Source organism: Gigantopelta aegis, chromosome 11, assembly GCF_016097555.1.
Source record: "Gigantopelta aegis isolate Gae_Host chromosome 11, Gae_host_genome, whole genome shotgun sequence".
In the NCBI taxonomy this organism is placed as follows: domain Eukaryota; kingdom Metazoa; phylum Mollusca; class Gastropoda; order Neomphalida; family Peltospiridae; genus Gigantopelta; species Gigantopelta aegis.
In genome coordinates, this window is record NC_054709.1 from 8,048,817 (window position 1) to 8,062,332 (window position 13,516).

Consider the following 13,516-nt stretch of genomic DNA (forward strand, 5'->3'; position numbering starts at 1 on the left):
CCGGAAGTATTTACCACCTGGTAGATCTGAACCGACGACAGAAGAAGAAGAAGAAGAAGAAGAGAGAGACTTACGCCGAATGAATTGGATTTCTGTATTGATGCTGATTTTTTATTTTTACGGACAGCTAACGGTGTGGATGAAATCACGTCCCTAAAATCCACTCTATCCTCCTACAACGAACAAAGCCATGCACAATAATAGCAAACAAAATACAATAAAAGATCTTACAATAAGGAAACAAAAATCATCAAATAATAAAAAGGCTGGGACACGAAATATTAAATAAAGTCTTGATAGGGCAAACAAAATACAATAAAAGCTCTAAAAATAAGGACACTGAAAATCATCAAGTAATAAAAAGGCTGCGATACAAACACATGAACAGATGGACAGATGAATATAGCAGGGTGTTCATTTTACAGTTGCCAGGTTACCCCAGGAGAGTGAAAACAACATCAGGTGAGTCAAAACCTTATCGTGAGTCACCTGCCTGGCGACTGAAATTTTGCGTATTTGTTACAGCGTATTATTTCGGAATATCCAAAAGGTAAATTCGGCTACTAAAAAAATTGCACGGGCAAGTCAAAAAGCTGACATGACTTGCCCACATGGCAAGTAAAAAAGAAAGCCCCAGTGCACAACCTGGATGGATGGATATAATATTGACTTGTCAATGTTAATGAAATTCTCTGATATAGCAATCATCATAACATAAATTAGTATTAGTAATGCCAAGTGAGCATAACATTCGTAAATTAAAAAAACAAATGGTGAGGAAAAACAAAATATTTGTTATCACAACACAAAAGATACATGCGTGTGTGTGTGTATATATATATATATATATATATATATATATATATATATATATATAAACATCATGCAAATATTATTAGAACTTTGCAGTCTTACTTTAATAGCACATATCTCAAATGAAGTTAATTGCTGTTTAGAAAAAAGATCAAAGTTAACTGTTAATAAAAAAAAAAAATTAAAGTGTAACTTACATGTAGCAAAACATGCAGTTGTGCATTTAAGAAAACAACATTAATGCAATATCCAAAATTAAAATGGACTCAAAAGAAAATGATTATATATATATATATGCATGAAATTGATCTATTTGTGTAATACTTTAACAAAAAAATGAGTGTTTAACAAATATTTCAAATTTGTTGAACCCTGAAAAATGGACTGCTTTAGTTTCAAATTTTGAAGTGGTTTCAGTAAAAATAAAGAAATAATAATAATAACAATTTTAGGGTATTAAGTAGTAAACATCACTTGTAAAAGAATGGATGATGGGTTTCATTGATACTACAACATGTCACCTAGCAATGTAGTCCATCTCAGAAAAAATCCAAGTTTGTTTTGTTCAACAACACCACTAGAAGGCATTGCTTTATTAATAGGCTATTGGATGTCAAACATTTGGTAATTCTGACATAGTTTTAGAAAGGAACCCTCTACATCTGTCCATTAGTAGTAAGGAATCTTTTATATGCACCATCCCACAGACAGGGTAGCACACACCACTGCCTTTGAAATACCAGTCATGGTACACTGGCTGGAACAAGACTGGCTGCACTATCCCACAGACAGGATAGCACACACCACTGCCTTTGATATATCAGTCATTGTACACTGGCTGGAACGAGACTGGCTGCACCATCCCACAGACAGGATAGCACACACCACTGCCTTTGATATATCAGTCATTGTACACTGGCTGGAACGAGACTGGCTGCACCATCCCACAGACAGGATAGCACACACCACTGCCTTTGATATATCAGTCGTGGTGCATTGGCTGGAACGAGACTGGCTGCACCATCCCACAGACAGGATAGCACACACCACTGCCTTTGATATATCAGTCGTGGTGCATTGGCTGGAACGAGACTGGTTGCACCATCCCACAGACAGGATAGCACACACCACTGCCTTTGATATATCAGTCGTGGTGCATTGGCTGGAACAGTAAATAACCCAATGTGCCCACTGACAGGAATCAATCGCAGACAAACCAGTCGTGGTGCACTGGCTAGAGCGAGAAATAGCCCAATGTGCCCACTGACAGGAATCAATCGCAGACAAACCAGTCGTGGTGCACTGGCTAGAGCGAGAAATAGCCCAATGTGCCCACTGACAGGAATCAATCGCAGACAAACCAGTCGTGGTGCACTGGCTAGAGCGAGAAATAGCCCAATGTGCCCACTGACAGGAATCAATCGCAGACAAACCAGTCGTGGTGCATTGGCTGGAGCGAGAAATAGCCCAATGTGCCCACTGACAGGAATCAATCGCAGACAAACCAGTCGTGGTGCACTGGCTAGAGCGAGAAATAGCCCAATGTGCCCACTGACAGGAATCAATCGCAGACAAACCAGTCGTGGTGCACTGGCTAGAGCGAGAAATAGCCCAATGTGCCCACTGACAGGAATCAATCGCAGACAAACCAGTCGTGGTGCACTGGCTAGAGCGAGAAATAGCCCAATGTGCCCACTGACAGGAATCAATCGCAGACAAACCAGTCGTGGTGCACTGGCTAGAGCGAGAAATAGCCCAATGTGCCCACTGACAGGAATCAATCGCAGACAAACCAGTCGTGGTGCACTGGCTAGAGCGAGAAATAGCCCAATGTGCCCACTGACAGGAATCAATCGCAGACAAACCAGTCGTGGTGCACTGGCTAGAGCGAGAAATAGCCCAATGCGCTTCCCCTTAGATGTGAATAATGATATCAATATGGTGACCATAATTTAAATAAATAGCTCAACATAATTTAAGTTATGGGAGAAATTAATGCTTGTTTTTTTTACTGGTGAAGTCTGATGACACTAATCTCTGTGACAATGCACAGTTTCAGTTGATGGTTACTGTGAACATTTCATTAAAAAAGGACAAAAGAGTAAAGTTTGTTTTATTTAACGACGCCACTAGAGCACATTGATTTTTTTATCTTATCATCGGCTATTGAACGTCAAACATATAGTCATTCTGACACTGTTTTTAAGAGAAAACCCACTGTCACCACATATGCTACTCTTTTATAACAGGCAGCAAGGGATCTGTTATTTGCGATTCCCACAGGCAGGATAGCACAAACCATGGCCTTTGTTGAACCAGTTAAGGATCACTGGTCAGTGCAAGTGGTTTACACCTACCTATTGAGCCTTGCGGAGCACTCACTCAGGGTTTGGAATTGGTATCTGGATTAAAAATCCCATGCCTCGACTGGGATCCAAACCCAGTACCTACCAGCCTGTAGACCGATGGCCTAACCACGACGCCACTGAGGCCAGTCATTTCATTAAAGAAGGACAAAAGCATTTTTTGGGCCCTTGTTAAAATCTATTTCAGTTTTAATCCTGTTTATGACCAAGACCAAGACTAAGCTGTTGTAGCGCATGCCTGTCCTGGGCACAGGTGCCGGCCTCGACCGGCTCCTCCGTCCAGGAGAGGAAAGGGTTGGGGTGGGTGGAGGAGGGACCGCCTACACTGGCAGGTGCAAGGGAGCACCAGCAGTCCGACCGTAGCCGGTAACAGACGGAGGGGGGTATGGTGCTATGTAATTTGGAATGTCCCATAGGATGAAGGAAATTTGGCACAATTTTGATGGTCGTTCTAAAAATAAAGGGTAGGGAGCTATGAATAGGTTTGGATTTTAGTAGGCAGAGAGTAGCTCGTTATTAGTAATGGTTTATGGTAATGGGGTCACTGAAATAACCTAATTCATATTTTTAGTGTTGTGTAGACATGAGTTTTGAATTTTCCCAATATAAACACTAGTTGTTGATCCATTTGTTTCCCACAGTTCTGTAAAAGTTAAAGATGGTTAGTGATCAAATTACGTAATATGGATCTAATCTGAGGCATGTTCAGGACAGTGAGCACTGCAGTGGTTCGATAAGACTGGTTTCTGCACCTAATGAATGTGATAGCATAGAACACAAAGGTACCAGTCCAAATGTTTTCAAGCACCCGGCCTTCTGAAGTACAGTAAAACTGATCCACCAAGAAAAGAATATCAATAGCCCAAGACTAATTTCACTTACAATAAAAATCTAACAAGTATTCTGAGAGTATTGCTAAAGCAATATATGTCCCCTATCAGGTCCAACAAATTTTGTTATCTCCTAACTTCTGGGGTCCTAACTCTGTAAACAAAATGGATAAATTGCTATGAAAGTCACACACTATTTTTATCAGTACATGATAAAGTTATATACAAAATTTCATCTCAATATCTTGAGGCACTGTGAAAAACAAAAGGTCCGGAAAACTATATATAGGATATACGGACATACAGACAGATGGACATACGGACATACAGACAAGACAGACAGACAGACAGACAGACAGACAGAAGGACAGAGATGAAAAATATAGTTTTCTCTGGTTGGGACCGGTAGGGAACTAAAACAATTCGCAGCATATTTCACTGAAAAAGGTAAATTATTTTCCCACTTGTCCAAAAAATATTTTTACAAACAAATTAAATATAGATTAAAACAATATAACTAACAACATCAATTTCTTTAGGCTAAGCAACAAAGACCCCATTATGCTGACATTGTGTCGAGGCTTACCTGTGGTTCAGGGGGGTCTGGGGGAAGAGGTGGGGGTAACTGTTGAGGTGGCGGCAAGTGTTGGTGCTTTTCCTTTTTTCTCTCTGACTTTTCCTTCGGTTCTCTGTGTTCTTTTTCTTTCGTCATAACACCTGGCTGCATCTACAAGACATTTATTGGGGGAAGAAAGGAATGTTTTATTTAAAGTGACAGTTTTTAAAGTTCAAGTTTCGTTTTGTTTAATGGCAACACTAGAGCACACTGATTTATTAATCATCGGCTATTGGATGTCAAACATTTGGTAATTTTGACATACAGACTTGGAAAGAAAGCGCGCTACATTTTTTTCATTAGTAGCAAGGGATCTTTAAAATGTACCATCCCACAGACAGGATAGCACATACCATGGGCTTTGATATACCAGTCGTGTTGCACTGGCTGGAATGAGAAATAGCCCAATGGGCCCACTGACAAGGGATTGATTTTAAACTGACTGGTCATCAGGCGAGCGCTTTACCTCTAGGCTATGTTCCGCCCTGCGACATATTTGAATTATGGATATATGGAAAACAGACATACAGTTAATGACCAGTTGTGGAGCACAGGCTGGAACAAGAGTCCAATAAGCCCCACAGACAGGGTAAACCCCAGACCGATACAAATCAGGTGAGCCCTTTAACACTGGTCTACGTCCTGCCTCTTGCTTACTGGGAAGGAAATGGTTTATTTAACGATGCACTCAACACATTTTATTTACAGTTATATGGTGTCGGACATATGGTTAAGGACCACATAGGTATTGAGAGAGGAAACCCGCTGTCACCACTCCATGGGCTACTCATTTCGATTAGCAGCAAGGGATCTTTTATATGCACAATCCCACAGACAGGATAGTACATACCACAGCCTTTGATGTACCAGTCGTGCTGCACTGGCTGGAGCAACTTGTTTACGGGGAAGTCATAATGTTAGCAATGGTCAATAATTTATTATATTTTTTGGAGCTCAAAAAATCATTACACAACTCCATTAGTGAATTTTGAAATAAGAATGGCTAATGTGCAGATTTTAGGGGCAATAAGATTATTTTAAAATAGTAATAATAATAAAATATATATACTATATATATAGAGAGAGACAGAGAGAGAGAGAGAGAGAGAGAGAGAGAGAGAGAGAGAGAGAGAGAGAGAGAGAGAGAGACAGAGAGAGAGAGAGACAGAGACAGAGAGAGAGAGAGACGGACAGGGAGAGCGACGGAGAGAGGGAAAGCAACGGAGAGAGAAAGAGAGAGAAAGAGAGAGAGAGAGGGAGGGAGGGAGGGAGGGAGAGAGAGAGAGAGAGAGAGAGAGAGAGAGAGAGAGAGAGAGAGAGAGAGAGAGAGAGAGAGAGAGAGAGAGAGAGAGACAGAGACAGAGAGAGACAGAGAGAGAGACAGAGAGAGACAGAGAGACAGAGAGAGACGAAGAGCGATGGAGAGAGAGAGAGAGAGAGAGAGAGAGAGAGAGAGAGAGAGAGAGAGAGAGAGAGAGAGAGAGTGAGTGAGTGAGTGTGAAACCTGTCTAAACCGGATCATGCTGATAGTTTTAAAATGTCAGCTGACATCAGCATGGATGTGTAACGGAGTGATTATTATTTTGGACAAAAACAGTAAAGCAACATAAGGGTAAAATGTTGATATTTTTTAAAGTATCTGGTAAGTTGTACCTGAGAGCAGTTCTGATTGGGGTTGCTATGAGCACTGGAGCCGGTAACAAGTGTCCCTGAGCTGGATGTTGATTGGCTACTGTTACTGTGCGTATCATACGGCTTGTTTGATTGGCTGCCGAAGAACGACCGTTGTGAGTGGTTGGGAGTGCTTGGCACTGGGATGGTGGAAGGTAGTGACGGATACCGTGACTGGACTATTCTTTGACATGCTGGAAAAACAAAACATGTACACCTTAATTATGCATTACTGGATTATTTTTGAACAGCTGGAAAAACAAAAGTTACATATTAGCCACACAGTGACTGGACAAAAAGAGAAACGTTCCACATTAGTTACATGTATACGATGAGTGGACTATATTTTGACATGCTGGAAACAGAACAGCTACACATTAGTTACACAGTGACTGGACTATTTTTTGACATACTGAAAAAAATAATGGTTACACATTACTTATGCAATGACTGGACTATTTTTTGATATGCTGGAAAAACAAAACTTCACCATCAAACAAGTTAAAAGGTGCTGGATACAGACAAAAAAATTATGTTTATTGATGCCAATAAATAATTATGGATATGTCAAAGTTCTATACATTAAACCGAATGACCACTTTGCGAATCAGTCAAAATAATTTGCAAATGTTTAGCGAAAAATGATTGGCTGGTTGTAGGCTACATTGGCGACGCTAGAAAACATGATATCCATTTTTGAACCGAGCACTATAGAGTTGTAACCATCTAGACTCCCACTCCTGCTAAATTCCATGTTCACGAGGCTGAGGTGGTACTGTGTATGGTAGCTCCATTAAAAAACAAAACCAAAAGACACAAATTCTTTTTTTTTAAATCATAATAATCATTTAAAAATAATTAATTTTCTGACTGTTTATTATTTTATTTCAGCATATTCGCCGTTATTTTGTCATGAAATAATATATATTTTAATTATTTGTCATGTACATAACGGACCATCATTTGACAAGTCTCTATACATGGCAATTGAAGAATACATTATATGGCTGTCGCATATATAGCCTCATCACTACATGTCTGTTTTGCCATACATTTCATGACTTTTCACAAGAAGAGTTCTAAATTTTAAAAATGAAGCGTGTCGTGGAATTCCCTCGATCGTGGTTCAATTAAAATGTTTTGGATGATACAATAATGAGGTTTGGTATTCCAAATGAACATAATTTCCATTTATAATCCATATTTAAGAAAAAATGCCCACTAAATCTGTGACTGAGTGTCTTTAAACCCTGACTGGATATACCCATACTGATATTCCAAGTATGAAAATATATTTATGATACAATTAAAATTGTTATGGCTCTGTTAGTTGGAAACACCTTACAATGGCAGAAAACTGTAGATAGTGTCTTTAATACGTACGTACGATCACGGAAATAACTCAACTCAAGTTTACTTTCATTTTTACATTTTAGTACTTGCATCGATAACGAAATGCTAAGTCAGCATCTATGGCCTATGACGGTTTAACCTTCTGACTACTGCAGGTGAGATATCTAGCCCGACGTCACACCAGTCGACATACTGTACACTGTATACAGTGCATTCCCCAATTCATATTTCCCACCGTTTTGCACACGAAACTCACTGGAAAGACTTGTATAACAGGAAACAGAAGTCAATCGAGCTTCCTGTATCTTTAGTTGGTGTTTTTCTTTGGAAAATAACTGGTAATTTTGTGTTGAAAAAGTGGTTTTCGGCAAGTATTTTCGCTTGACAACAATGGCAGCACGTCGCGGTAATTTTCAGGGATCGATAGCTGATTGAAAGAAGTGTTTTATTTAACAACGCACTCAACACATTTTATTTACGGTTATATGGCGTCAGACATATGGTTCAGGACCACACAGATTTTGAGAGGAAACCCGCTGTCGCCACTACATGGGCTACTCTTCCGATTGGCAGCAAGGGATCTTTTATTTGCGCTTCCCACTGGTCGGTGCAAGTGGTTTACACCTACCCACTGAGCCTTGCGGAGCACTCACTCAGGGTTTGGAGTCGGTATCTGGATTAAAAATCCCATGCCTCGACTGGGATCCGAATCCAGTACCTACCAGCCTGTAGACCGATGGCCTGCCACGACGCCACCGAGGCCGGTACGATAGCTGATTGTGACTTATTAATTTGATAATAAATTTGATCGTTTTACCAACAACGAAAATCACCAAATATTGGGATATGAATCATAGTTTGGTGGGGTTTTTTAATTCTGGTCAGAAAACCACTGTTATTGGCAATAATAGACATAAATACTGGACAGCTGGCCACAAATGCCAGTAAGTAAATGCAACTTTTTCGATTTTTTGCTAATTTTAGTCAACATTAATTGATCTAAAATATCATAAAAATTATAAAAAGCCACGAAAATAATACTTATTTATTCATATATGAACTTATTTTATGTATTTATAAATTATTTAAGTGAATATATGTAAGTAAAAATCATAAACTTGTACCCACTCAACACGGTTTTTGTCAAAAATTAATCCAGTAGTCTAAAGGTTAATCTCTACAACACTGAGGTCAAGTTTACAACAATAAATGTTATATTATACAAAATCTAAATGGTCAAGAATTTCTGCCATCCAAGAAACAAAAGCATTTGTATTAAAATAACATTGGAATGTAATGCATACAACAGCCAATAAGTACTTAAACAGTGTCATACCTTTACTGCAAGTAATGAAACCTAACTGTAATATAAACGGAAACAGGGTTCGGAAACGGTGTTCGATGGAACAGAGTCCATGTGAAAGCTAATTAATCTGCTACTCAGTTCCTAGTTGCATGTTAATATTTGACCTCTGTGACGTCCATCACAAAATCAATTACTGATGTGACCACCAGCTTGACTTGTGGAAAAGAGATTCCAGAAATCAACTTGCCAGCAGCAGAGAGGAAATTACAGACCTTTCATCCACTCACTCCCCCACACGTCAATCTTGGCAACCAGAATTAAAATACAGCATTTGTGAAAGCCATCACAAGTCAATCTGGATGATAAACGTCCAATAAGAAACATGATTGTTCTAACAGAAATATTTTAACGCTTCTTCAAAGAAACAATTTACTGGTAGCTAATGAAATGTCTACAATAAACAGAAATCAATTTGTGTATTTATAGAAAACAAAAAGTAAAGTCTGTTTTATTTAACGACGCCACTAGAGCACATTGATTTTTTATCTTATCGGCTATTGGACGTCAAACATATGGTCATTCTGACACTGTTTTTTAGAGGAAACCCGCTGTCGCACAGATCAGACACAAAGAACTTATTATGTTATGTCGCCACATAGGCTATTCTTTTACGACAGGCAGCAAGGGATCTTTTATTTGCGCTTCCCACAGGCAGGATAGCACAAACCATGGCCTTTGTTGAACCAGTTATGGATCACTGGTCGGTGCAAGTGGTTTACACCTACCCATTGAGCCTTGCGGAGCACTCACTCAGGGTTTGGAGTAGGTATCTGGATTAAAAAACCCTCGACTGGGATCCGAACCCAGTACCTACCAGCATGTAGACCGATGGCCTAACCACGACGCCACCGAGGCCGGTTTATAGAAAACAAAGACAGTGGTCTTACAGATACAGTATTTATATAATTTACATCAGATAAAAAGACGTAAGATTTTCTGACACCATAATGATGTCAGAAAATCTGATCGTCTTGAAAAACATCTGTATATTACTGTACACAATGGTCACCATAAATACATAATAAAAGACACCAAACAGTTTTTAACATCATCTTGCTACATGTTTAATAAATATGAAATGAAATAAAGATAATAGGTTATTATAAATGGCTGGATGGATGGATGGATGGATGGATGGATGGATGGATGGATAAGATGGATGGATGGATGGATGGATGGATGGATGGATGGATGGATGGATGGATGGATGGATGGATGGATGGATGGATGGATGGATGGATGGACGAACGAACAAATGAAAAAATTAATGAATGAATGAATGAATGAATGAAAGTTTAACGACACCCCAGCACAAAAATATATCGGCTATTGGGTGTCACACAATGGTAAATATAAAAATTGATTGAAGATAAAACATCAATACAAAAAAATTTCTAAAATCAAGTTTAAAAAGCACAGTGTAAAGAGCTGTGCAAAGGTGTAAGTATCACAGGTAAGGTTATTACATCCGTAATAGTGTTGTTAACTAGTGGGAATTTCCCGTTTATGTTAGTTGGTAGAGCACTGGACTCTTACAATGACTGTGTGGTTCAAATCCACTGAGTGGAAGATGATTCATCTGTTACACGTCTATTATCTATCAACAGTGTTACGTAAATACATGTACACAAGAATTAAAAAAACCCACACAATACACCGTTTCTTATTACAGTAACACAGATCAGACACAAAGTACTTATTCTGTTATGTATGTATATATGTATATGTGTGTGTGTGTGTATATATATATATATATATATATATATATATACACACACACACACACACACACACACACACACACACACACACACACAGACACACACACACGCACACAATCTTGCGAACATTTTATTCATTATCAAGTCGCGATTAATTACGCCAGTGTCGGAGAACGCAACATAATTTTGAAACATTAAACAGTAGTTAATAATCAATTTTCAACTGACTAGAAATATCACTAATCGAGATTTTGAAAACAAAATATTCCCTGAAATCAATAAAACATTTGTTTTGTTATAACACCAACAAAGAGAATAAACTCGAAACAAACCTCCTTCACAGAGAAACTTCATTTCATCAATTATTTACCACCACCACATCACACAGGAGTACAGAAATCTGCATGCAGAAAATCATGAGAATTCCACCACACTGGGCGACACTGCGAGATTAGTTGTTTAGACAATTATATGACGAAGGCGGTATCCACTGAATCACATGTATCAGTCATGCAGTGAGCCAGTCAGATGAATCAATACAGTGTAACACTAACACCTTCAGTTACCAACTAATTAACCTGTAGACTGACAACCAATGCCATGATGCTACACAGCCGTTTAGACTTGCCGATAAAAGAAAACAACTTAGCAGAATGTACCACAGGCTACAATTCCTATTATACAGAATATGTAGTTATCCTTACAGCTTCAACAGGAAACCTAGGGCATGAGGTAGCTCAGTGGTACAGTGCTCGCCTCATGAGCCATCGATCTAGGATCAATTCCAGTCAGTGGGCCCACTGGGCTATATTTTGTTCCAGCAAGTGCTCCACAACTGGTGTAACAAAGACTGTGATATGTACTGTCCTGTCTGTGGGATGGTGCATATAAAAGATCCCTTGCTGTTAATCGAAAAGAGTAGCCCATGAAGTGGTGACAGCGGGTTTCCTCTCTCAATTTCTGTGTGGTCCTTAACCATATGTCCAATGCCATATAACCGTAAATAAAATGTATTCAGTGCGTCGTTAAATAAAACATTTCCTTCCTTCAACAAGAAACCAGTCAAAACAGTTGATGTTGGAGGGTTCATAATTAGAAATGCCTCAATAGTCCAGCACCATCTTGCCTTAATCGGCACCATGCTGGCCAGATATTAAAGAAGCCTTTTTCAATAATTAATTCTATAATTGCCTTCATAAACACTCAGAAAATTAGTAAAATATCACTGCTATATATTTTGCCATTCCTGTATTAATGAATGAATGAATGAATGTTTAACGACACCCCAGCACTAAAAATACATCGGCCATTGGGTGTCATTTATTAAAACAAGCACATAAATTACATTTATTATTATTTCAATTAACATTGTTTTGTCTTTAATGAAAACAAAGTCGCCCTGAGAATTATGAAAATGCCCAAAAGTGTTTAGTCTATCATGCCTTGCCAAATTCCTAGGGAAAACATTAAATCAGTAAATGATGCATGTGACTTGAGCAAGTCTAGTATACGGACTGTGGGTCAGGATTGAGAACATGTGTGACTTCAGGTTTTTAATGCTTCAATTCCTCCACTCTCGGGAATGGCAGCTGCACATCATTTAAACATGCTTACAATCAAGTAAGGAAAATATTGCGTCTCCAAAAATTTCCGGTATTTCTCGACTTAAAGCGCTGGTAATTGTTACGCGTAATGAAAAAAAGGAAAAGCGGTTAAAAAGCAAAGCTTAGAAGCTGCGAGTGCAAAACCTGACACTCATACAACACAAATATACTACATCCTGTGGAGGTAACCAGCGTCGCTGGTGAAAATGTTTAGTGATTACAAAAATACAAATTATTTGAAAACAAATTTGAAAACAAATTGAAGTCATGATTCACACATTGATTTCATTATATCAATAGAAGCTCCGAGTGCAAAACCTGACACTCATACAACACAAATATACTACATCCTGTGGAGGTAACCAGCGTCGCTGGTGAAAATGTTTAGTGATTACAAAAATACAAATTATTTTAAAACAAATTTGAAAACAAATTGAAGTCATGATTCACACATTGATTTCATTATATCAATAGAAAAACAGTAAAATTAACTGTTTTTCTCTTCAATAAAATAGGTTTTTAAGATATTATACCACATCAATCATTTTGTGAAGTTAAAGTTATAAATTTGTTTTGTTTAACAACACTACTTGAGTACATTGATTATTAAAGTTAAAGTTTGTTCTGTTAAAGACACCACTAGAGCACATTGATTAATTAATCATCAGCTATTGGATGTCAAACATTTGGTAATTCTGACACGTAGTCAGACAAAACCCTTTACATTTTTCCTAATGCAGCAAAGGATCTTTTATATACACTTTCCCACAGCCTGTGACCATTTGTGGTGCACTGGTTGGAACCCAAAAAACCAAATCAGCTGAATGGATACACTGAGATGGTTTGATCCTGCGATGCAAGCATCTCAAGCGACCACTCAACCAACCAAGCTATATCCTGCCCCTCACATCAGCTATTGGATGTCAAACATTTGATAAATATGACAATTTAAGTACTTAGTTTTGCAAGGAAAAAGGTTTTTGTTTAACGACACTACTAGAGCACAAAAATGTAGCAGGTTTCCATTCTGAGACTATAACCAATGTGATATCATTAAACAAAACAAACCTGTGTTGGAATAACATAATGGACAACACATCATTAGGTCCAAAACTTAATTAAATTAACAACGTGCCACGTGCCATCAAATTACGTAACAGTTAAAAGTAGGAATAA

At 38.5% G+C, this 13,516-nt stretch overlaps 1 protein-coding gene across 10 annotated transcripts in view; it reads right to left on the reverse strand.

Moving 5' to 3' along the window:
• Positions 1–13,516, reverse strand: part of LOC121385171 (arf-GAP with GTPase, ANK repeat and PH domain-containing protein 1-like) — a 128,377-nt gene that overhangs the window by 63,443 nt on the left and 51,418 nt on the right. For 7 of the 10 annotated variants that reach the window (XM_041515725.1, XM_041515723.1, XM_041515722.1 and 4 more), the window contains 3 exons: positions 6,279–6,490; positions 4,596–4,736; positions 75–173 (listed from right to left, as the gene is read on the reverse strand). In XM_041515725.1, the coding sequence (XP_041371659.1) occupies positions 75–173; positions 4,596–4,736; positions 6,279–6,490 (452 nt within the window). The remainder of the gene's footprint in view (positions 1–74; positions 174–4,595; positions 4,737–6,278; positions 6,491–13,516) is intronic. The other 3 variants (XM_041515728.1, XM_041515727.1, XM_041515724.1) reach the window with 1 other exon arrangement.